Raw genomic sequence first — 27,211 nt, 5'->3', positions numbered from 1 at the left:
CCACTTAACATCAGTGAAAGCACAAACTAAGCACAATGAGCATTAGACCAGGCACACGATTAAAACATAAAGCCCAGAATATTAAACAATACAGAAGTACTGAGACAGCATTAACATCCCTCCCTGCTGAGCTAAAATATTTAAACCACAAGTAAAATTCTACTTTATTTGCTTGCTTCTCTGCACTCGAGGAAAAAACCACTGATTTGATGCAATTTCTACATCAGTATAGTTTACAGACTATTGATTCATCTTACATCATGGTATTATTCCACTCTCCACCCTGTATACGATAATTTAAATATGAATAGATGAAATGGGATTTGGGGTGGGGGGTGGTGGTGAAGTAGTTTATACCAAGACATTATACACTGGTCTTGAGACTAACATTTCACAAAGAGGTCCTAAATTCCAACACTGCAATAGATATCAGACGTCAAGGGACTGTGCAACTATTAGAAGAACAAGCATTTTCGTTTATTTTTGTTCAAATTTGTAAATCAGCCTATGGAATAAATGACAGAATAAAAACTAATGGGGAAACCAAATGCACACAGTGAGAAACACACTTTTCAGCATGTCTAAAGATGTAAACCTAAAAAACCTGTAGGACAAATATTTTTTTTCTCTTAAAGGCACTTTAACAGGCCCTTTGCTTTTATTCCTTTGTAACTTCAATAAAAAAGTGTAATCTGTGTATTGGAAACTCCCAGAATTTGTACGCTAAAGGTGAATATCTAACCATGAATAAGTTTCCTGAAAAAAAAAAAAAAGTAAGTAAAGATACAAAAAAAAAAGGAAATTTACTTTGTATTTGAAAAATCAAGTAAGTGTGGTACTTATTTTATGTATATTTATGTTTTTAAATTACCTCGTATGTTTACACTTCCATTTCCAGTTTGCACATTGTCAGTGTAGGATCTCAGTCTTAAACACAGAAAGCAGTTAACTTTTCTGACTAGTATGACTGAAAGAAGTCAGAATCCCAGAGTGGCTGAGGCTGGCAGGGAGCTCTGGAGGACCCCTGGTGCCACCCGTGCCCAAGCAGGGACACCCAGAGCAGGGTGCCCAGCACCACGTCCAGGCGGCTTCTGAAGGGCTCCAAGGAGGAGACCCCACAGCCTCTGGGCAGCCTGTGCCAGGGCTCCGTCACCCGCACAGCACAGAAGTGCTTGGGGTGCTCAGGGGGAGCCTCCTGGGGGCCAGTTTGTGCCCAGGGCCTCCTGTCCTGGCACTGGGCACCACTGCACACAGCCCGGCTCCGTCCTCCCTGCACCCTCCCCTCAGGGATTTACAGACAGTGATGAGATCCCCCTGAGCCTCCTCTTCTCCAGGCTGAGCAGTCCCAGCTCTCAGCCTCTCCTCAAAGGAGAGCTGCTCCAGGCCCTTCACCATCTCCATGGTCCTTCATTGGACTCTGTCTGCTATGTCCATGTCCCTCTTGTACAGGTGTATTGGGTTTATGTGGCAAGGTTTTGGTACCAGGGGGCTGCAGGGGTGGCCTCTGCGAGAAGAGTCCAGAAGCTGCCCCATGTTAGATAAGGGCCAGTTTCAGCCAGCTCCTAAGGGACCCACTGCTGCCCAGAGCTGAGCCAATAAGCCATGTTGTTTGTGCCTCTGGGAGAGCAGATTTTAGAACAGGAAAAAACCTGCTGGGCAACAGCAGCTGGGAGAGAGCAGTGAGAAGCAGCCCTGCAGACCCCCAGGTCAGTGCAGCAGGAGGGCAGGAGGTGCTGCAGGCACTCAGCAGCAGTTCCCCTGCGGCCTGTGGAGAGGCCCCTGGTGGAGCAGGCTGTCCCCCTGCAGCCCACGGGTCCCACACGGAGCAGATCTCCACGCTGCAGCCCGTGGAGGAGCCCCCGGTGGAGCAGGTGGATGTGGCCTGGAGGAGGCTGCGGTCCATGGAGAGCCCCCGCAGGAGCAGGCCCCGGGCCGGAGCTGCAGCCCGTGGAGAGGAGCCCACGCAGGAGCAGGGGGTCTGGGGGGAGCTGCCGCCCGTGGGGGACTCGTGCTGGAGCAGTTTGCTCCTGGGGGATGGACCCCGTGGTACGGAGCCGTGTGGGAGCAGTTCTTGAAGAGCTGCTGCCTGTGGGCAGCCCCCGCAGGCTCAGTTCGGGAAGGACGGCATCCCGTGGGAGGGACCCCATATTGGAGCAGGGGCAGAGAGTTACCATGAAGGAGCGGCAGAGATGAAGCATCAGGGACTGACCGCAGCCCCCATTCCCTGAACTCCAGCATCTCTGTCACTGCAGCCAAAGCTGCCTTTGACCTACATACTTCCAAGCCCCTCACTGTTGGTGAGAATCAAGCCCAGCAGAGCACCTCTCCTCATTGTTTCCTCTATCACTTGGAGAAGGAAGTTATTAGCAGTGCATTCCTGAATTGCTTATGTCTAGATTATGTTGTCCCTCCAACAGATATCCTTGTGGTTGAAGTCCCTCATGAGGACCAGGACCTACAAACATGAAGCTGCTCCTATCTGTCAACCATGTAAATCAGAAATTTGTCAAAAAATTTCTTCTACCTGTTAAAATGAATTAGAAGTATATTTGCTCTCAATGAAATTCTAGATAACTTGCATATTACTTCATGATATATTGTTGGTATAAGCACCAATAGTAACTGAGAAACTCTATAAACAAAACTTGTTCTTTGACATAATTGAGATTTTATGCCAGCCTTACAAGACCTTTAATGTTTCATACACTATCAGTTTGAATAAACCTTACTGGTATAATGTGCTTTACAGTTTATTTTGCTTTGACAAACCACAATAAATCATTTTGCATTGTTGTGCCTACAATGTACAGTAAAGCAACAGTGGCAAAGTGCAAGGCCTTTAACATCTTAGAAGCCGAAGATACTCTTTTTAGGCTGATGAAACTGTATAAAGAACTGTATAACAATGGTTTAAGATAATAAGAATGAATGATATCTGAGTTTTGAAGCACATACTAGTGAAGCAAACCAAGGAGTTGAATCTAATTCTCTTAAAGAGCACAGCAACTGTGGTCAGCTCATCATTTTCACCATCTCTACTTCTTGTTCTTATAAAGCGGAAATGTGAAGCATGAAATCCTAACAAGTGAATTCACAGTATGTGAAGACTACCCATATTGTTGCAGCTGGTTCAATGTTTCTCAAGAATACCATGTCTGTGCCCATCAAAACTATGAACCCTACATGACTGAGTAAACATTTCTCTCAGCTGCTGCAACCATACATTTCTTGCCATAACACCTCTACTGTTGAACCACTTTGGTTAACATTTCAGTGTGACTGACCAAGTTCTTTCCCACTTTCACCTCAGCCGCAGCCTGAACATTTTAGATTTCACTGCTTTTAGTGTTTCCCCTCTACTTCAGCGACAATGTTAGCTCCATCAACCAGATCTTCCTCCACATTGGTACCATGTGTTGGAACCTCTGAATCTACACTGAACAGATCATCCAACCCACATGTTCTTAAACATGCAGTTTTTCATTAGACTTGCGTGGAAAACATGTAAATTTTTTAGCACTGCATTCATCTCCTGGACTGCAGACTCACTAGGACATGAAACTGTCTTGGTTGTCCTCCTTCTCTTGTACAAGGTCTAGCACACGGTCTGCACCTAACAAATAAAAGCATATTACTACAGCTATTTGACTACTACTGTAGTGAACAGATGTTTTTACACTAATCCTTGACACCTGGCACTAGCATTTCTGGCACCTACTTATTCATAATGAAAAGTACAATAGTTTCTCTCCTCCTTCCTCCTCAATATTGTGCTTTTTTTACTTCATGCCTCAGGCCAGTACTACATCTGCCAAAGCCAGGACTACCCTTTAGATACTCTCGTGTATTAGAATGCAAGAAGGATCCAGTGTAATTTTAGAAGATAACTTTTTCAATGTGGAGAAAAAAAAAAAGAAGTTTTCACAATTGTTCTCTAAACCCTGTGCGTATTTGTAAATTATTACTGAAATAAAATCCCATAGTAATTCTTCAAACTGCTGTGTGGGAGTAAAGACAAAGGAATGGGTAGGAAGAAAAAAATATTACAGTGTATCTGCTTATACTAGTATCATCAAAAAGACTACAAAACTGTGTGCTTAGATAAATTTGCTAGCCCACAGAACAAGCAACCTAAATGTTACATTTTAATTTCTAGTGTCACAATTTAGTAGGTTGCAGTTGAGGAAGCAGAGTAGCTAAAACCCATGCTCAGATTACTGTGCAGAAGGAAGGCCTGACAAGGAGTTTTGGGCAGCATTCAGTTCTTCCAGACTCCAATTGACTCTGGTGAAGAAGGCCACCAAGATGTCCTCATCCCTGGTCACTGTAACACTGGCACTGCAGGAACCTAGATTATAACCAGGTGCCTGCCAGCAGGTTGACTTAGCCCATTTTAAGAAGGTCCTGCCCCCACTGGACACCGGCACTGAAGACAATTAAGGCTAACGTATTGTTCCTTCAGGAAGGTGATAGTTTCCCTGCTGAGGCCGCACCTCAAGTACTGTGTTCAGTTTTGGGCCCCTCAGTACAAGAATGACATCAAGGCCCTGGAAACATGTCCAGAGAAGGGCTACGAAGCTGGTGAAGGGCCTGGGACACAAGTCCTGTGAGGAGCGGCTGAGGGAACTGGGGTCGTTTAGTCTGGGGAAGAGGAGGCTCAGGGGAGACCTTATTGCTCTCTATAGATACCTGAACGGAAGGTGTGGGGAGCTGGGGGTTGGTCTCTTCTCACAGATAACTAGTGACAGGACAAGAGGGAATGGCCTCAAGTTGTGCCAGGGGAGGATCAGGTTGGAAATGAGGAGACATTTCTTCTCAGAAAGAGCAGTCAGGCACTGGGACGGGTTGCCCAGGGAGGTGGTGGAGTCACCGTCCCTGGGGGTGTTCAAGGAAAGCTTGGACGTGGTGCTTAGGGACATGGTTTAGTGGGTGATATTGGTAGTAGGGTGATGGTTGGACCAGGTGATCGTGGAGGTCTTTTCCAACCTTAATGATTCTGTGATTCTAAGACCTCGCAAAGATCAGCAATGATGGCTGACCAGGCCCTTTTCCCTATTCTCAGCTCCCTGTTTATACATATGGTCTAGTCATTGTGGTAACATCTGAACATTACAAAGGTCACATTGCACTGGTGAATGTAAACTGATGCCTTCCAGCAAAACTATCAGAAGAATCATTTTTAAAAAGATGTAAGCCACTTAGAACCTTTCGTCCACATATACACATTCACTTGTTCCACCGATATTTCAAACACAATCTAAGTGGTACAATGTTTTTTGACCACTGCCCCTTAACAACATCAATCATGTCCATACAAATCACCTGTTAAGATGTATTTGTTGCATACACAGATATTGAGGTTTCTAAAAGAAATGCCTACTTAAATGCATTCAGAATCAGAAGAAAAACTATTGCCAAGTTCTCCCCAGAAGAATTAAATGCTTTTAGTTAGATCTTGAGTTTTAAATGGGCATTTCAAGTTTTAGAAGGTTTGGCAAGCTCTATACACCACAAAATTTAGCATGCACTTCAGACTTACAATTTTGTAGGCCTTCCGGCAGATTGAACAAAGAAAACATCTGAAAAATGGTGAGGTTACAAAGAAAAGTCTTCCTCCATATCAGTTTCACATTAATTTACCTGTTTTAACCATGACAAGACCTCTGTTTAAGAACAAGTGATGGCAGTATTGCCCCTCCTGCAAGGCACACCATAAAAACTATCCCCCAAATAATAGTACGAAGCCCTGTTACTGATAACACATGCACACAAACATATATAGGGTACTATTTCTTTCAGCAAATATTGACCCAAAATTTTCAAAGAAAATACAACATTTCCTAACAATGGCAATGTTCCTTCTTCACCCTTTCTCTGGTTTCTTTTCCACTGTTTCTCTTTAATCTTCTTTCCCATTAGTATGCTATCATGAAGTAATGGGCTGGCACTCTGAAAAACCCAATCTCCATAATCACCTCTTGAATTCTGAGGGTAGCTGTGACAAGCATCAACTTACAGTCGCTCAAGACAGCCTCACAGAAGTGCACTTACAAACCCTTCAACGTTTTGGAACGAACAGCAAAACAATCCACATGGAGAAAATGTGATAATGGAGCCACAACGTGATGGCACCAGGCTCTGAAAACATCTCCACTCCAAACTCCATTGTATGCATGGTTTAGTCTGAGCATAGGGATATCTGGAAGCCACATCAAAGGGCTAATGGATAGACATTTTGTTAACGAGTGTAGAACTGATGCCAGGCCATAAAACAACATTGTACTGAGTATTACACATCTTCAGAGAAGCCTTTTTTTCCTGTTTCTTTTATTTTTTTTTTATTTTCTTCTTTTTGGGGTGAGGGGGGCGGGGAAGAGGTCTACAAATTATTTCTTTCCTTATGTGCATGAATGCCTAACAGACTCAGAAGCCTGGACATTTTTCATGTTCTCTTGTTCCCTGGAGTTTTGCCCAGTATCATAAATTCCAAGAGAGGGCTGATTTTTGAAGCAGGGAAAGGAAGAAGAATGAAAAAGTAAATAAGCTGCTATTTCCTTTGTAGAACAGATTCTGTTCCACCAATTGCAAATTGGTAAAAAAATTCACAATCTATTACCTTAGCATCTCTCTTTCTCGGGTCACTCTTAGGACTTCTACTTTCAAAGTGCTGTCCAAACCTGGCTCAGAGCTACAGCACATTCTTTAGTGGTCTTTAATGCCCATGGTGTTCAAAATAGAGTCACTTTTCAAATGGTACTTTTTGTAGATATGGCACTCCATAAAAACAGGAGGCAAGAAAGCAGTGCAGAATTCCTGGAACAGCTATTCAGGATTCTAAAAAACCTACTCATAAGCCCCCCTTTTTGTGCTCTACGGTATTTATGCAAGATCACAGAATAATGAGCACCCATTAAAGGTATGTACTTTGTAGGGCGCTTAGGAAACAGTTTTCCCATCACTTAGTAACTGTAAGATAAGTAAAACAGCACTGCACACCAAGAAATATGCAGTATGGAAAGATACTGAAAGTCAGGATTATAAATGAGTTATAACTTTATCCACTTTGATACCTTTGCAGTTAATCAAATATTTTGTGGTTCCGTGTTTGGCACATTAGGTACGTTGAAGCCAGACTAACAAGAAACAGCCACTATTTATATCATTTCCCCAGAGACGGGAATGGTTGCTTCTGCACTTTAAGACCAATCGTGTTACATCTGTACTAAACTGAAAAGACAAACATGTTTTACTGCCAGCTCTGCCTGAATTTCAAATGAAAACCACACTAGTTAACTTGTGAATTTCTCAGTCAGCCAGTCTCCAGTGTCAGCTTACACAGTTTATACAAAACATCTCACCAGTACACAATGCAGTACACAAGGATGCTAGCAGCATCGTCCCAGGTTCAACAATGCGCTTCAAAAACTCCTTTCCCAAAACAAAAGTCAGGAACAGGCTGTCAATGTATCTCCTCTGCAACAGCCTGGAACTGAGGAGGCTCTGCTACCATATTTTTTCATTTCACAAACTCTTTGGCTCAACTCTCAGGAGTCATACAGGCTGAAATATGTTAAGTCCCACAACCCACAGGTTTTCCACTCTTGCTGCTGTCCTAAGCACCGTGAGAATGTGATTCCAAGCTCAGGAAGGTTGCCAGGGCATCAAGTCATAGCATGTTTGTTCTCACTGTTCCGAACTACTTGTATGTAGAAAAGCTTGATCTTGAATTCATTATCTTATGGGCACAGGCTCACCTCCTTTGGGCATTTAAAGGGATTCAGGCTTCAGCAGGCACTGAACAAGCACCTCAGGAGTGACAGTGAGGACACTGGATGTCTCTGCTCAGAACACAAAGTCATGCCCACTGTGACTTTATGGGTGCTGTCCAGGAAAAGCAGCCCTTCCCTGGCTTAGAAAGGATAATACAAGGAGAAATAGAACAGAGAGATTGATGAGATGGGAGACTTTACTGGCAGCGTGATAAAGTGCACTTACTTTTACTCTTCAGATTTTTTATACACCACTTAGAAACTTGGTAGTGCAAAGTTGCAGCTTATGGTAGGTTTCAAAGTACATTTATCTTGGAGCAATAGATGCTAAAGCACTTGTTTACTGCTACTGGCTGGCCACGTTGGAACAGAGCAATTGATGCTGAAGCATTTGTTTACTGCTACTGGCTGGCCAAACAGAAAGGATATATCAGAGCAGAAACTCGAAGTATCTCTGGGTTAACTGTTCAGCCAACTGTTACTGGGAGCAGAGTTTCCTCAAAAAGCAACAGGACACCTGCACTCAAGTCATGTCAATTGCTTTTGAAGATGCACACATTCCTGAGAGCTTGATGCTTCCACAAAGCAGTAATTAGATTTCTCTTATTGCTTTAAGTTATTCAGAAACGTAGATGTATTAAAGTTAAGCACAGGAACCTAAATAGAGGTCTGCAAGTTCAACAATTCCACCAGTTGTCATGATAACAAACATTTCTTGCAGCAGCAAAAAAAAAGTAAGTATTACAAAAGTTTAAGAACACTAAGTCTAAAATACAGCAAATTGGTAGGAAAATATGTCAAAAGTATTTCAACTTTATTTTCTGTTTTCAGTAACTTTTTTCTAGTTTTACACCCCTCTCTCCTCCCTCCACTGTCAGATGCAACACGCAAAAAAACACAAAAAACACTTGGAAAAATGACTTAAAAAGGAGACACCGAACTGGTCATGCTGCAAGAGCGGTCAAATAATAACAATAATCAACTCCGCTTGCAACAGAGCAAATTTGCAGACAATTATGGTTTCGGTTCTCGGTGATTACATTTAATAAACATGCTAAAATCTCACAGGAGGAATTAATGAACTATTTATAACCCAGGCAGTATATTAACTTCTAGTCAATACATGGACAAGTACAAACATTCCTAACGTGCAGTTACATCTAGAACTGTGTTGCTTCTCACCAGGCTTCACGGTGACCCTCGTTTTCAATTACGTTCCGGTTTTTTTAACTTATAATTAGCCGTGATATCTGTGATCATGTTTCACAGACTGCAGCCTAATTTTCAGCTCTCTGACTTCAGACCTTTGTAATAGCTATTCCACCCGCTGCTAATTTCTCACCCCAAGTTCAGAGATCCAGATTTGCTTTTGTTTCAGTTCAAACTTTAAATTGAAATTTTGGCCCACAGAAACAGCACCTTTCTCTTCCACTGGACTTGTAATGCATTTCCAAACACTCTGGTATAAAAGACATTGTAAGAGTTTGGGTCTGCAGTGTATTTTATTGCCTGAATAGTTAGATGGTTCCAGTTTTTAATGGAGTAACAAAGTAGAATTAAGAGTGCTGAAGCATCCATTAAGGTTCCAAGAGGAACTGAGTACTATACAAAACTAAACATTCACTTGTTTTATTTTTCTGTTTCTTGGTTACTTTTTCAAAGTGTGTACACTACCACTCCCATTAACATCAGCAGGGGGCTTGTAAATAAATCTTTACCCAGTGTTTCAAAAACCTGAGCTTCTCAGAGTAAGAAGTGAAGCGATCACAATCCATTTCATTACTTAAAGAAACAAGAGTCAGATAGCAAAGGGAAAATAAAGTACACGCAAGCATCTTTAAACATACTTGAAGGTTACATTTGGACACTTTATAATCTGAGTTGAAATGCCATAATTTTGAAATCCACCAAACATAATTCAGGGAAGATAGCATACTAGCTGATTAGAAGCATTACTAAAACTTCAGATGACATATAATTAAATTAGCTGTTCCCTACTTTAAAAGTTTGGGCACCATCTTTAACTCAGTCCACGTGTTTCATAAAACTAAACCAATCAACCACAAATGATCATTACTTTTTTTTTCTTGCCCAGCGATCAAGCTGCAGAAATTGTGCATTTGTGCTAACACTGAGGATTTTGAGACCTCACAAGCCAAAACCACAAAATTTCTATTTCAGAACAGGTAAACCCTTGTAAGAACTACGGCTGGTTTAAAGGACGGAGATAGTCATTCAATTTTCCATTGAAGTTAGAAAACTACAATGTTTACAAAAATGAATCACAGCTCAGTAGATGTACTTCAGCAGCAATTCCTAGTGCTGCTGTGAGTGAGGCTGCATCAGCATTTTCATGATATACCACACTGCCAGAAAATTCATTCTGTCTTGTAAGCTGACATAGAAGAGACGGCATACTAGAACAAGTCCTCCAGCACAATAAATTTAGTTTGTATGATTTTTGGCCAGGAAATTGGAAGAAAAGAGAAAGCAAGAAGAAAGTCTTAAAATGGAAATGAGCAATTTAGGATCAACCAATGTTCAAACAGAACTAGTAGCTACTTTTTAGTGTTGACGGCTTATTGCTCCAACCTGACACGCATACAACTACAGCTAAATGCAGCAATGGTCTGCATAAGAAAAAAAATATTTAAAAAAAAAGTTTAACCGACATTCTGTATTCACTTTTACAGTTGAAGAAAAACTCGGACAAACAATTTTATTTCCAGACAGCAGAATCTGGCTTATTTGGCTGATAAAGAAACCGCTTGCAGATTATAAACAGAACAACATGCAAACTCAGAGCAAAAATCCTTATGGTAACTATAACTTTCTTTTAGTTATTAAGAAAAATAACTGTATTGTTGCAGTGCTAGGATTTCACTTCTGCTTCCATACATGCTCTGTGGCATCTGTGCAGATGGCACTAGTTAATGCGAGCTTTAAGCTACGGAAACAACGTAGGAGGTTAAATTGTGTACAATTTAGTTGAATTTCCTCTTCTTGGAATACAATAATTTTTACAAGTCTTGTAAAATACTACATCAGTACATCCTAGTGCATCAGGACTGAGCCTGGTTGTTTCAAACCTGCTACCTGGTAAAGAATGAAATGCTGAGATATCTGAAATGAGGAAGAACAGGTGACTAAAAGGTGCTTATCTGAGGCATTTCTTAAAAGTGATGTTCTCTGGGTTTGTTTGTTTCTGATTTTTTAAGAGCAAAATAAGTTTCTTCTCATATATTCTCACTCACCTGCTCTGGGTACTTGTTTCCAACTATCTCTGCCACAGTGTTAAAGGAAGGAGAGTCTGGATAGGTCCTGGCCCCCATCTTCAGGTACACAACAATCTTAGTGCCCCGCAAAGACATTCGTGACATCATTTCAGCATCTTCCACAGAGATGCAAGCAGTGGGAATCCGGGGTATGCCAGACTGATAATTCTGCCACCCGGTATGTGGGCTATAGAAAAGAAAAATAAAAATACAGTGTTAACAACTTAGCTTGTAAATTATTATCATCGCTACAGAATTATTAAAAAGCATACTTTCACTGCCACCCCCAGCATACCTTCAAAAGAAAGACAGTTACTATGTGGAAATATATCTTTCAATAAAATACCTGAATTGTTTTTATACAAATCAGTATATCTGACTGTCACCATTCTGTATGTCTGGGAAGTTACTCTGTGTCAGCACTATTTAGATCAACATTATGCTTTGATACTAGTCAATAGCACACTTCCTTCGCTGCTTCATCAGGAAGAAAAAACAACAAAAAGTCGGTAAGCGAGCAGAAGTAAGTGTAAGAAGTGCATTTTTTTCCTATGACAAGTAATGAAATTAAAGTTCACTACTTCATTTATTTCAATATCAGACTGGCTATCTAAAACACACCTGTTTTGAAGAGCATTAATATGACAGACTTCAGAAAAAATAAGACAATGAGACCATAAACTAAATGTACATTTCCTCATTCTCTACAAACTTGAGACTCCAACCACTAACTGTTGATGAAATAAATGAAATCAAAAAAAAATCAGTAAACTTTACACAAATTATGCATAAATGAAGAAAAACGTGCCCCACTAGACAAAAAGGCCTCACTCTCTTCTGTATAGGAATAGCTGTGCCTTGTGGAGATTAAATTTTAAATCAAAAAGAAAAAGAGAAAAAAGTTAATGGACAAGTTCCTTAACAAGTTCCTCCAAGTTTGTTTGTTTGTTTTGTTTTTCACATTTAGCCATTATTTACCTATTTCTTACTTTCTGGTGCCTGGGTTGAGATCTTTAGAGCAGATCTGCAGAAAAACTGTATGCAGGGAAAAAAAGGAAGAAATCAGGATGTAGATGTATGCCTGAATTCCTGATATTAAACCATTCATTTCCTTCACTTCCCTCTAATAAATCGGGAACAACACCTCTCCTTGCTTCAGAGCCTGTGATGAGGACAGACTCAAGGAATACCTGAGAACCATTCTGATAGCACAGGAATGGCCTGAGATGGACTGGGGTACAACTACATGTCCTAAATCCTAAAGTAAGCTTAGAAGTGCACATTGAAATATTAGGGCAAAGCTCTGCATGAGCAGATCTTCAGTACTGGCCATCCTCTGCACTGAGATTTTAAGCTGAAATAACACATCTGTGACCAGATTTCTCTCTCTTTAGTTAAGGTCTAGTTTGTAATTCTCAGATTTCAGACACTACTCAGGAAAGGCATTTCCAATATCCATAAAATACCCAGTCACGTAAAGGCTTCCTCAGTACCCTTATGAATATGCCATTTATCTCAGTTACTAAATAATGACTATCAGTGAAATGTCTGTGGAATGAAGCTTCCGAAAGTAATTTCTATAGTTTTACCTATCTTTACCTACATGTTACCTACAAACGAAGGCTAGTTGAAGCTTTCAAGCCAGATTACAGACATTCTTCACATTAGCTTTTACCATATATTAATTATATGTTATCCATATATTAATTATATGTTATCCCTATATTAATCACAGCATGACTGAGGCTGGCAGGGACCTCTGGAGGCCATCTGGTCCTACCATCTGCTCAAGCAGGGACACCCAGAGCTGCTTGCCCAATATGTGAAAATCTTCACCTATGAACCTACTTACAGAAGCAGACATGTAATTCAACAGAATTAGACACTTCTTTTTTAAAAAAGACAAAGACATATTTTTACATATTTAAACAAACAAAATAAAAAAAATCTGTGATTTTTACGTTTTCTAATCTGGAAAAAATACTTAAGATACTCCTGGAGGAGACGTGTGGAGAGATTCACTTTCTAGGGATAATTGATTAGATAAAATGGGAGAGATTATTCAGTTCTAGTTGTTTAGAAGAATAAATCCTTCTCAACTTAGCAATATTAAGACATACTGTAATCAGTAACACAACCAGCGGAGTAGATATACAAAAACATTTAATTGAAAAGAAAATACTAAAAATCATGTACCGAGCTTCCATGGGAGCTTCCCCAGAGTGTGGACAGATCTCTTTATTAGGTGGAAACAGTTCAAGAGGTTTTTGCTCCTTGCTGTTTATGGCTGAACCTCATAGGAAGGCTGGAGCCTCTCTGCCTCATCAGCTGTGCAGATGGGGTGACCAGAAGCTCACCTTTAAAATAACCAAGCTTCCCCAGCCTCCAGACAAACATCGAGGTAGGCTGAATGTCTTGTGCCATGCAATCCTTCCTGAGCTGGATGCACTCACAGGGACTTACAAGTTCAGATCTTACATACTTTTTTCTTTCCCTTTGCTCCTGTAACAGTCCCCAGCCCCAATTTTTAAACTACAACATTTTACTGCATACGTTTAATATTTCTTTGAGTGTTTGGGGATACACACAGAATGTAAACCAGTAGACTTTCCAAAAAAAATAAAAAATAAAACAAACAACACCACACTGGAAAAAAAAAAACACCCCATGATATGACAATTTTATGTATTAATGTTCAGAAAAACCCTACATTTCAGCAACTGTGCAGAAACAAGCAGTTTCCACTCATTTTAAATGAACCCATTCACCTGTGTCTTCTGGCAAGATAATGGCTCGGTACTAACATGTTGTGGAACTGCTGAACTACAGTAATTCAAGTTTTATCACCACCTGTATTGATTTCATTCCTCCCGTTATTTCCCAGATGCTCAACAAAAGAACCCCCTAAAACTGTTGCTCCAATGTAAGGAGCAATTACATTTCCTTCAGATGCTCGGTCCCAGTGCTCCACAGCAACTGTGAATAAAGCTTCTGACAACTTCTGGAGATGCATGCGTGCTAACATAACTCACATGAATGGACATTTGCAGGTAGAGAGTTTACTTTAGCTAGCACAAAAATTAAACCTTGAAGGCAGCTGGTAGTCTTGTCTTCTTCATGCTCGAACCACTACCCTGCCAAGACTACTATGGTAAACCCAAGTACCCAAATTATGAAATTTTGCCATAGGCAGGTAGAAGCAGCAACTGTTCATATGTTACCAGGATCTGAAGGCAATGAATGACCATCCAAGTGACTGTTACAAAATGGAAAATAGACTAAGCATTACCACTACAGTATCACAGGACCGTATATTCCTACCAGAAGACCAACTCGCATACTCTGATACTAGGAAACATCCATAGCAGAGACTGAGCATCTTGGGATATACCTAAATAAAGCCTACATGCATGTAAAACACACCATGTGTCCAGTATATCTCATTAAATTGCTTTAAAAAGTGTCAGAGAGTATACTAAGTAAATTACACCCCTTTTATGCAGAGAGAACCAAAAACTTAACACCTGCTGACCATATGGCAAGACTTGAGCAAGAACTAGCCAAACAAACTAGAGAAGAAATGAGACCCTGTGTGTAAAAAGATGAAGATGGACAGAAGCAGCCCTGCGTCTGGCTCAGAACAGAGCAAAGCGGAAGTGGTTTGGGAGAGAGAATTTGGGTAGTGGTAGACAAGGAAGGTTTCTTTCACTGTGTCTAAACAAATATGACGGTGGATATTCTTTCTAAAGAAAAAGGATTTAAAAAAAAAAATTAATCAGACTTGCACTTTCCATTCCTTGCCCCCTTGAAAAAGAAAAGAAAGAAAAGTACCATAGAGAACCAGCTTGAAAGGGGGATCACAAAGCAAACCTGACTCAGGATCATCATTGGTCTTTGCAATGTTTGTACTTGCAGGCAGGCACCGCGCACCTTCAGTGTCTCCTATACACCTGGGGGTGATGCCAGCCTCTGGTGCTTCAAAAGTACACTGTCCTGATGCTGTCATCCTGAATTCATTTTGGAAAACATTAAGGCTAATTACATCATGTAATATTTAACATACCCATACTCTAATCCCATAGCTTGGTGTTCAGTAGTGGAGAGGGGGCTGGGCTTTTACGTCCTTTTTTATTTTATTTTTTAACAAAAGCACCTGTTCTTCAGATTTTATCTACTGGATTACCTCATCTCCATGTTTAAACTGTTTAAAGAAATTGAACACACTGAGCTAGAATCATTCTTCATAAACCTGTTCATGGTAATAAAAAGTCATCATCATTCGGTCTTGACATTCCTATTCAACAGCTGTCAAGATTCAGATAAATAAAGCTGTTGGGTTTTGCTTCTGATAAACACTTGGATTTCACATCTTGGAAGGTATTTAAGAGAAGTATCACAGTATGAATAACAACAGCAGAGGAGAGGCTCCCACAAATAAAACATTCTCTCTGCTCAAGGTGCATGTCAAGTAAGCAGTACGACACAGATGTGGTTCGCATCCTACAGGAAAGTGCAAAGGAAGGATAAGAACAGTCAAGAGGCTGCTAGCTAATTAGCTTCTCTTCCAAGTAAAATAATCAAATGTGGAGACACTAAAAGCTGTTGATGAAAGGATGTGCTGCTGGTGTCAGGTCAGTTCTAACTATTTTTTACTGTGGTAGCTGACCTCGCATGGTTCATTATTTTGTTCCTTGCCTACTGACCCTTATCCCCGAGATAAGCTAAAATGCCTAAGGACAAATAAACTGAAGAACCAGTGCTTCAAGCTAAACTGGATGCTCTGATAGAAAACACATCTTGAGCTGAAGCCTCAGGTGAAGACAACTTTTTCTCCTAAAGGGAAAAGCAAGCACAGCATTACAAGAACTCTGACATGATTCTAAAACAAACAAACAAAAAAAAAAACAATAAAAAACTTCTAATACCAAAGCTTACAAAGATCTATTTCAGCCATCACGTGCATACACACACACACACACCTCCCAGCGCACAATTCTTCACACTAACCCTGTACAGAAATACAGGACTGGGAAATAAAATATCTAGGTTGTCTGAGCAGCTTAGTTTATGCCCTTATACTAACATTGAGCATACGTTTCACTGAATCGTGAAATTCCAGTCACATACAGGACCATGGATTTTCTTCAGGTCCCGTGTCATGTTCACTACACCAAACACATGTAAACTCAACGTTCGTATTAGATCAGCTATTTCATTACTGACCAAAATCACAAAATGCTTTCTTAAATAGCCCTATGACTGCATTAACCCCTAGCTTACCCATAGCAAGATCACAGCCTTAACTGGTGGTCATAGGACTGCGTCCTCCTCCTCCTTTGGCTCCCCCTGACAAACAAAGCTTTACGTTTTAAAGGAACGATGGAACATCCTGTAGCAAAACAGATGGGAAACCGTACACCTCGATCTCACGCTTAGCTATGGAGAGCAGCTAATCGTGTCTGCCTCGCTGCAGTATCTTTCTCGTTATCAAAAGCAGCATGGCAAAAGCTGAACTCCACTCCAGCATTTTCCAGCACCATGAAGTACACAGCAGCAAAGGCCTTACAAAACAAAGCATGTCCTTGTGCACACTCAGACTGTGTACATTCTTCCAAGAGCCTCACCATTATCTGGATCGAGAGGCCAAAATGCCTTAAATTGTAACATAATTAGTCAAAATGTCAAAAGTATTATTAATCTTCTGAGACAACTTGGGTTTTTAAAAATAAAATCAAGACTATTCCCCATTTACAGCCACTTGGCAAAATATGAAAGGAATAAAGCGAGTTTAATTTTGTGTTTCTGTCATCATTTGTCCCAAATATTCTCTTGCTTTGTTTGCTTTTTATATTGGCTTTGTAGGATTTCATTTGTTGGTTTACTGCAAGCTGAAATAATAGCAAGACTGTTAAATTGGAAACAAAATACGAATACACACAGAAAATTCGGAGAAACTAAGAAGCAAAAGTATAGTCTTGTACAACTATGGAAGATAATATAGCTGTCTGCTACCAGGGATAAAATATTTGGAGTCTAGTTATACAAACTCTTCCAGATTACTTGCACCAACCTTTAATTGGTGTAGCATCTGCAGAAGTGTAACAGAGTGTACAAGAGATTGCAGAGACCGTTGGCCTTACCAAGAAAAACTCCCTTTGAAAAAGACGACAGCGTCGCTCTGTTACCATATGGACTCCATTTAAATCAACATTTGGAAAACTGCATCTAATCAGTACTAGGCATTCATTAAAATTAAGCTTTACCAAATAAGCATAATAGCTTTGACATAATTATATATGCGCTAGGCTGCAGAATGCAACTAACACGTATATGTTTGTGTTTCATTATAATATTCAGTACACATACACCATGGGAATTCTCCAAAAACCACAAAAGTTTTTAAAAAATTGCACGGATTAGATATGGTTTGTCAAACAAGAAGCAGAAAGCAACTGTTAATGGTAAAATGATCAAATGAAGCAAATCCAATGAATTCCATCCCGGGACTGTAAGACTGAAAGAGGAACAGCCTGCACAACCCTTTCCAAACTTCAGTATAAACTGGAGGCTTTTATCAGCTGCTCTTCAACCAAAAAAGACGCTCTCTGCATCTTAAAGGCATTAGGCCGATTCTCCAGCAGCTGACAATACCTTGAGGGAACACAGAAGTCACACACCTGTTTGGCCTCCTCGTGCTCAACACGACCGACCGACCTCCTTCCTCCCGTGTTTACATCCCTGCCTTGTGGGACCGCAGCTGCCTGCCGCACGCTACCATAGGTATGTTAGAGGAGGGCTCCTAGAGGGGACGCCAATGACAATCCTAATCGCCAGCAGCTGCAAGACTTCTGGCTTCATGGGGTTTCTTTTTATTTTTTCTTCTTGAACTCCTGGCTCCTCAGCCTTGAGCGGAATCCGTATTTATATCTTCAGTGACCCCACAATCGCCGGAGTCTAGTAAGCACACAGGACAGACTAAAAAACCTCATTGCTAACAGATGTATTTTATACCTACAGGAAGGATGTAAGTAAGTCCAAACACACACAAACAAAAAATGCATTTCTTTATTTGGAAAGCAGAGAATCAAAGAGGCTCCACAGGGCTAGCAATACATAAGCAAACTATACTCAGCCAGCTGTCTAGAATACTTATCTGGCCTTCATACCTTCTCCACTTAATGACGTTCATTACTACCGGTAATGAATGCTCACAATAAAATTTTTGTGCACAAACAGGTGTGAAGCAGCATCCCGGCTTTCAGGGAAGGGCCAAGTACCGTATCAGTGCTTCCAAATCTCTGCTTCGTTGCAGTGAGGAACAGGGAAGGTCAAGGCTTCCCACACTCACGCACGCACATGAAGTGACTCTGGAAACTTGAACTTCCTCTGGCACGGACTGCAGAGCGTTAGGGGCTGTTAAGGGGAGGCTCCTCATCCTTCCAGAACGTGGTCCTGCTAAAGGGTGGCACACAGCCAACAGCTTCCAGTGAACTGAAGGGAAAGGGTAGGGAAGGAGGATACTGGTCTTACCCACAATGAAACTTCTTCCTTTTAATCAGGTAATTGCAGAAGAAGATAGAGGAGAGTCAGGGAAAACTTTCAAAATCAAAGATGAGATTTTCTTCCTCCCTTTCTTCTCTACACCTCACATCCTCTAGAGCAGTATACTCTTCAAGCAATGTCCTCCATCAGACAAATGAAATATCTTAAATAGAAATATATTTAGGAATACCTTTTCTCTACAATAGGCTGGTGCTGCAACACAAAGTCGCATGGAAGTATGATTTTACAGTTTGAAAAATAAGGCTTTAAGGGTCAACAGGAATACAAGGGCAGTCTAGGAAAAAAACACAAGACAGGAATGTGAATGACAGAGGGGGGAAAAGCCCCTGAAGACTGCAGAAGAAAGAACTGTATCTTAGCACCAAAGGCAAACATTTAGAAGGATAAAAGGGGAGAGCTTTTAACTGTAAAAACTAGACAGTAGAAGAACTTTAGTATTACCTCCATAGATAGTACAGAAGTAAATCCCAGGAGTGAAATACAAGAGAGAAAATAGAGAAATCTAGTGATCTTTTTTGTTGTTTGTGGGGTTTTCACTGAAAATCAGTGGCAAAGGTTCCATGAAATTCAATAGCAGGGGAAAAAAAAAAAAAAAAAAAAAAAAAAACAGGCTTTAAAATCTGACTGCTTGAAGGGATATGAAAAGAAAGAGCAAAGGACCTGACTGGATGCAGTCTCAAGCAGTGAGCAAACCAAAAGCCACCAGAAGACACTCATTGAGCCCCTTTATTTTCTGAAGAAAACTGAAGCTCTGAAACATCTTCACTACACAAATGCTCTTCTTACTCCCACAGATTTCATTTCTATAGAATAGTGAACTCCTTTTTGATGTTCCATTTAACAAGAAATAAAATCCAATACATTCTGTGTTCAAGTGGAAAACAAAAATGAGGGCGAGAGAACAAAAAGTATTTTAGTGAAAATAGTACAGAGGAGACACCACTTACTTTCTCCTTAAGTAAGAGGTTTTAGTAGCTCCACATGAAAGCAACTATTTTAGCATCACCTGATCTTTCTATTTGCCTATGCAGTTCATACATTATACAGTGACATTCATGAAACACAAAATGAAATGTAAATGTTTGAGCATTCAGGCTACTTTATCCAGTAGTGTACACTGACTTGACAAATAAAACAGTCTGCTTTTATTTTCAAAACTCAGGCTAAGTCTGCCTGTCGCTGCGTAGTTATAATCTGAATTTGTCAGTCTTAAGCTTGAAATCCACTGTAAGCAGAAAAGTCCCTTTCAGCAACAGAACATATTTTTAAAGCTTATTACAACACTATAATAACTCCTCAAAATTAGTCCTAATATTGAGCAGCATGGCAAAATGTCATGCCAAGCATGAGCACTCGTTCCCCAGCTGTATTTTTTGACTGCGGCAGATTCTCCCAAAAGCTTCATCATCTAAATCAAATGAAATACAAAATCCCCCAGTAGGTCCATATTACCCCTGAACAGCTTCTCTCCCTGCAATTAGTGCTATTCCTGGTAAATGAAGAGCGTCAGGCTGAAAGAAATCTTTCCAGTGCAAAGCACAGGAGGGAGAACGACTGAATCCGTTCTGGGATCTTCCCGCACTGCCAGTCGCCTTGGGAATGTGCAGGAGAATACCCAGCACACGGCGGCTGCTACCAGGAAATAAATGCAGGGGTTTCCCAAGAAAATGGTTCAGTCTTAAGAAGTCAAGTCATTTTCCTTCCTCAAAAAGAAAAGAGAAGCATCTGTAAAATGGCAACATTTCCTCTCTTGCTGTTTTATTTTAGATATCAAGTTTATCACGCTCTTCAATATATTCTACTTATTCATGCTATTTTGCTTATTATTTGAGGATTTGCTCTCTATTTAATCCTGGATATATGATGATTCCTTCATCATCTGCTAAAGGGGAGAGAAAAGATTATTCTCCACTCTGCTTTTATGGATCTCTTTATAACCTAATTAAGAGTGCCTATCAGAGTCTCTGTTGGAAGAGAGACTGCCTGAAACAACACAATTTTCTTTCCGTTTCATTAGTTCATCCAGGTTGCTAAGGAAAATGGTTTTGGATAAAAGGTAGCAGGCTGGAGGCTTTACTCAGAAGGTCCAACAATAATTGTGACTTTGGCAGTCTGCAAGTAAATTTAAATGTGCACACTTTTGGGCCCTAATCAAGAGACATGAGTGCACGGACAGTCGTGTCAGAAGAATGGCGGAGAAGGTCCACAAAGGGCCACAAAGATGATACAGGGCCTGGAGCATCTTCCCTGTGAGGAAAGGCTGAGAGACCTGGGTCTGTTCAGCCTTGAGAAGAGAAGACTGAGAGGGGTTCTTACCAATGTTTATAAACACCTGAGGTGTGGGAGACAGAGAGATTTGGCCAACCTCTTTTCAGTGGTTTGTGGGGACAGGACAAGGGGCAATGGCCACAAGATGGAGCCCAGGACGTTCTGCACCAACATGCGAAAGAACTTCTTCACGGTGAGGGTGACGCAGCACTGGCACAGGCTGCCCAGGGAGGTTGTGGAGTCTCCTTCTCTGGAGATATTCAAGGCCCATCTGGACGCCTACCTGGGCAACCTGCTCCAGGGAACCTGCTTTGGCAGGGGGTTGGACCCGATGATCTCTTGAGGTCCCTTCCAACCCCTACAATTCTGTGATTCTGTGAAGGTGAATTGGACTTAGGAACATTACGAGATTCCAGACCACCTGAAAAGTGACAGCTGCAGCTCTCCCTGCTCACCTCCAATAGCTGCAGGAGCAGAGGGCTGTCAAGCAGACCATGGGCTTCCTCCTCCCCGATCTGTCCCAGGTGTCACTTCTGTTCAGGCTGCCTCCATGAGGAAGGGCATGCAGCGAGTCACCTGCATTCACATACACATACACACACCATGCACCACGTACGGCCTTAAAGCTCAGGCCACAAAAAGGCTGAAGCCCCCCTTGTGCAGCACTGCAGAGCAATAACTCAATTACAAGTGGGAATTTTCTTCTGGTGTTGAAATGTCAAATAGGAATAACTTTTAGTTCCTATAGAACATTATGCAGGAAAATTATGTTAGTGATTGCTCATGGCTAATGTTAACACTGAGACCACATACATTACTTTATAAATAGAAAATCTGTTAAAAACTGTATCTATTCAGAAAGAAGGGTAGCATACAATTTTAGAGGCAGAACTGTTTTTTTTTTACAACCTAGTACATAGAGTTTGAATTCAGTTTCAGCTGTCAAGCAAAAAGTTGTTTCTGTAAAATACTCTGTACTATACTTATGTGTAAGCATAGTGGAGGTACTTAAATAATTCACTGGAAATGGTATTTTTATCAAACCTAGCTTGTCTATAAACAAACACTGAATGCTACAGAACAACTCTGAATGTATGCAGTTCATAACTATTCATCATGTAGTTTAAAGCAGTTGTTCTCTAAGTGCAGCCCAAAGATGACTTGCAGCTTGCAAAGCCTTTGTACACAGCCCCACAAGTGGGTTTTTAATACTCATCTACATGAACATAAAGGTTCACTGACTTGCAGGTGAATGTTATGATGACCCCATACACTGATTAATAACAGAGTTAACAAAACTCCTGGTTTTGCACAGTGCTCGATCCATGACTTAACCACTGAGCTGTTCACCTGCAATGAGCAGGCGATGGCTGATATGACCCATGGCACATCACACAGTGCCACGTCTTGCTGCCTCAAAACCAGAGCTCTGAACATACTGAATGGCCTGGTAGCAAAGATGCTGATAAAACCTTTTCTTTCTTGGAAATTCCTGTTTTGACAACACTGAAACATTTGGGTGAGACAGACCCATCTGGCGGCATCCTTCTGAAACCCCAATGGCCAGGCTGGGTTGCAAACCTTGACAGCTCCTGAGCTCCACTCCCTGCTAACCCCTGTCAAGTCTTTCTGAAAAACCTGGGTGGAGGTGGAAAACGTTGCATAACTGTGGTTAGAATTTCTCAGCCAAAAACAAACTTGCACTAAAACCCCCTTCAAGTCCCACAGATGCTTTAACTAATATCCCCCAGTTTCCAAAACACATCAAACTGTTCTGAGGGCTTTGAAATACCATCACGTTTTCTTTACGCAGCTAGATCTACTTGACAGCAACAGCATCCTCTTTCTAATATCTTCAGCTTAGACAGATATATAGCCAAGCACATCACTTGATGAGCTCACACTGATCTACACATTTCAAAGTGTTCCTTTATTTATTTATTCATTTATTTTAAATGTATGACCAATTACACTAGCTGTTCCAATTTAGACACCTTATGGGGAAGACCCTCAGAGGAACAAATGGCATTTTCCTTTCCTTTCTCCGGAAACTTTGTAGGGCAAGCATTACCTGAATGTCTGTGATTCACGGTGGTGTTCTCCAGTTCCCTGTCACCTTTTCCCACTTGCCTGGATTCTGCCACCTTTTCTCTAACTCCTACATCTAACAGTAAGTAACTTAAAAATATCTGAGGAATAAAAGGTACTGCTCTAAATGGGGAAGGGTTAAAAGAATCCCCCACTGAGCGTTACTGAGAAGTACCATACAAAGATTTACCATGATAGAAGCCTAATTTTAGGTTCTGAAAAACATTTGTTTCTAAAATCATAAATTGCAGCTGCACTTATTATTCCAAGTAGCTCTGCTAAGTTTTCTCATGGGTACGCCCATTCACATCACATTTCTGGTAACACTCGAGTATTAGAATTCTCTCAAGACACTGCAGCATACAACTCCTGTTTTCCTCAATTTTCTGCATTATAAACTAAATAGAGCAAGAGAGAGAAAACACAAACAGTTTCATGGAGTTACATACAGCCTTGGAGGACCTCTCAGTTGAACCCAGCACACCAGCATACTGGATTCCAGGTGCTGGCTGCATTTGGACAGCGCTGAATCCCTGCTCAAGTGAATCCCTGGTCCCCTCAAACTCTTTTTGGCTCTCCCATGCCTCCCCAGCAATAACTGCAGCCTTCTCAGAGCTTGAAACTGGGAGCCCTGGAAGTTGTTTCCTTCTTTAGAGACTGCAGGAGGAGATACTGAGAGAGAGACAAAGACCGTCCTCAAAGGACCACAGTCTACTCCCTGAAAAGGAGCAAGCAATACACGGGTTATAGAACAACTATTAAAGCCTTCCTTACATCCCTCCCATAAGCTCACTTTTTCCAGACCTCAGACTTCTGGCTCAATCACCTTCAAATCCCAGCACCTGATTTCTAATCTTCATGTTCTCCTTGATAATAAAGAGCTGTTACTTAGGAAAAGCCTTGTACTTTTATGAAATTCCAGCTCCTTCACACTGTTTCCAGAGGCTTCAAGTCTCTCGTGGCGAGTTGTTACTGAATTGAACTCAAAATCCAAGTGATTTGAGCTACAGTCAACCACTTGCTTTTAAGTATTTACATTTGAAAATAAGGTATTCAAAATAATGACCTGTAGCCTCTGCCATTCGCCTCCTGCCAGACTCTTCCAACACACCTCTGCTAAGGCAACCTGGAATCTCAACCCAGCAGAGGTTAACAATCACACACTCCATATTTTATTTCTTAATAAAACCCCATGGTTATATAGTGCATTAATTAGCATAAGTAGCCACCCGCTGTTACGGCATGATAGGATTGTAACTGGTTTTGGTGCAGGCAAATTACAGCAGAATTTATTATTGACTACCTAATCACAGTTCAGAAAAGTCAACTTTTAATGATGTCTTTCTTCAGCAAACAACATAAAATGTTACATGACGTTGACGTTCCAAAAATATTACCTCTGCTCGAATACAGGGAAACAGAGAAATAGCAGTGAGCTTCTCAGGATCCCGGGGGAACCCAAGGGCAGAATCCCTGGTTGAAATTAATTCATGTGATTATTCTCCCCCATCTGACACAAGTTTATTTTGTTGTCCTGTAAACAAATGTCTAGAATCAAATGGTGCAATGGTTTCAAATGTTTCTTACTGAGGTATATTTTGACTCCATAGTCACCAGCTTGCTAATGTGATGGTATCCAAATAGAAATAGTAAATCGAAAATTTTGTGGATCCTTTCTGTTTCTTATTCTTAGAACAAATATTCTCTTTTTGTGATCACAGTAGACAAAAAAACAGGAATTGTAGTCCAAGCTCAATCCTGCTTAATAGTGAAGAGAAACATATCAAAGACAACACTCCTCTGTGTCACAGAGTATTTGCAATATTCACATTAGACAGCCAATGCAGAAATACTGCTGAGAGTGACTAGGAAAACAAGGTATTGGTGAAACAGTTTAGAAGTCACAGACCCTCTTTACCTACCCACCCAATGACATATGGGAATGATCTATAAATATCAAACCAAAGGTCAGGTTTAAAAAGGAAAGTTGGAAGAGAGCAAAGTTACAGCTTTAGGTTTGCACCATCCTCCTAAATATAGAAGCAGGATGAGAGAAAGTATAAGGAGCCTGAAGGAGAAGACAAGAGGCAAGTAATCAAAGCTGGCATCACCGGCAGAGCAGAGACAGGAGTTGGCACCGCTCATTTAATAAACCAGATGGAGAAGGATCTTCACCATTTAGCCTTACCCTGCAGGAAGATCAAAGAATTAGTATTTGATGCAACAAGATGGACACGATGAGAGAGGCTCAGGTGACTGATTGGATTTGAAGGGGAAAACAAAGCTGGAGAAAAAGATTAGAGTAATTGAAACGGTTACACTTACGAGGCACAAGACATTACTTCTATAAGGAAGAGCCCAGTATTACTGTTGGCTATCAGCAACGGCATATATTTAGAAAATAATTCTAAATAATAACCATGGAATAATTGGCTCTGACTTCCTAGAAACGCAAGTCAAAATTTCTGTGCCAGAAGTATGTTTTCATCATACAAACAGGTCTAGCTGATCATACCCAAATGCCTGACATGCATCACACTGCAGCTAACGCAGCAGGGTGAGACCATCCTATGTGAAGACAGCATTTAATGAAATAACACAGAAATACCCTACCATATGGACAAGCCACAAGCACGGCTGTGGGAAGTGGAAGAACCAGCAAAACCAGAGGCCCCCTTCCCCTGAAAAACAATGCAAGCATTCTTCCAGAGAGAAATCATAATCTGTTGGAGCAAACAATGCATGTTTGCTCACGTGTTTGAGCAAACAAGGCAAAACAAAACGAGGAATTAGCACTCCCAAATCCCCTGCATGCCTGGTGCATAAAGCAGAGAGATTGTGGAAATTAACAGTTGACTAGTGCATTAAGTGTATTCAACAAGTGGCACTCTGTTTGTTTGCTTGTTTGTTTTACAGGACATAAGTAAAAGGTTACACATCAAAATAAAACATTTTGTTGCATGCATCAAACAGATTTTGAAACACAAATCTAGCCCCAGTCCCACATAAACTTGTGTTCACTTTTGAACATCAGTAGTAAACCTTGAAAAAAAAATACTTCAGATGTTCTAGTGCAGACACAACACGTTTCATAAATAAAACTTAATGAAACTTAACTAAAACATAATGAAACTTCTGTAATTTGTAGATTAAAAAAAATCATTAGATCAAATAGATTTTGAAAAAGTACCTTGAGTAGCATAGGAAGTGGAAGCAATGCTCAGTGGAAAGTACAAACTGGAAAACCAACTACAAGACGTGAAAATAACAAAACTGGATACGCAGGCAAATCTATAAACTAGGCATCCATCCAAGCTGTTTTAGATGAAAATCAAAAAGTGAGTTGCAGTATATCTTGAAATTAGTGGAGGTAATCCCAGAACACATCAAGAAGCAGCACAGCACAGCCCTTCCCACGACCTTCTTTATTTTTTTGTTGAAAAAGTGCGAGTATTAGGCTAGGGTTCCCCAAATACCAATTATGTACCGTTCTGACACAACCACCCTGGTACTGTTTAATCTATCGCAGTCATCCACAGCCATGGGCTCACAAGCTCTGGAGATAACCACTCCAGATAAAGTCCTCAGCGCTATACTTCCACTGAAAAATCACAGAGAATTAGAGTGAAATGAAATGACAGCCCGCACGCTTCTCACATCTTAGCAGCAGCTAAGTAATAAATACACCCCTTGTGAAAATAATTTGTTGGCACTGTATTACTCAGATCCCTTTGGGGAATCCTTACCTGCAGTTTTGACAGGTTTTCTTTTTATCCTCTATATTTACGGTCTCCACATATAGGTGAGAGATTTGTCAGTTTAATCAAGAAATTTGAATAACGCAAGAACGTTAGAACAGGACCTGCGACTGACGGAGCAAGACGTTATGATCATGGTAGGTGGTTCTGAACTTGCTAACAGGGTTTTCATACGCACAGATACTCATACAGACACAGAAGGGGCCAAGAGAGCTGAAGAAAGCCAGAGCTGATTAGGGTTAAGGTAACAGGGAATCACAGAAAAGTACAAGAAATCCCGGTGCCCAGCCCACAGCGAGCACAGCCATAACTCCTTAAGGTTCACTACAAGAAACCCAAGACTTGGCAGTTTTTTAAGGTCAACATCTTTACATACGTGAACCAGTAATGCAAAGGCAGAATAAAATTGTTCCTTTTTATTTTACTGACTGAAGGATATTTGGAAATCTATCAGTGGGTGTTGAGAGTACCCGAACAGGGCCAGAGTTAA

General features: G+C 40.8%; 1 protein-coding gene across 8 annotated transcripts in view; it reads right to left on the bottom strand.

Moving 5' to 3' along the window:
- Positions 1–27,211, bottom strand: part of CPQ (carboxypeptidase Q) — a 192,050-nt gene that overhangs the window by 123,045 nt on the left and 41,794 nt on the right. For all 8 annotated transcript variants that reach the window (XM_035546181.2, XM_035546183.2, XM_035546184.2 and 5 more), the window contains exon 4: positions 11,024–11,231. In XM_035546181.2, the coding sequence (XP_035402074.1) occupies positions 11,024–11,231 (208 nt within the window). The remainder of the gene's footprint in view (positions 1–11,023; positions 11,232–27,211) is intronic.

The sequence above is a fragment of the Cygnus atratus genome, chromosome 2 (genome assembly GCF_013377495.2).
Source record: "Cygnus atratus isolate AKBS03 ecotype Queensland, Australia chromosome 2, CAtr_DNAZoo_HiC_assembly, whole genome shotgun sequence".
In the NCBI taxonomy this organism is placed as follows: domain Eukaryota; kingdom Metazoa; phylum Chordata; class Aves; order Anseriformes; family Anatidae; genus Cygnus; species Cygnus atratus.
Note: the sequence above shows the minus strand (reverse complement) of the source record. Positions and strands in the feature narration are given on the sequence as shown.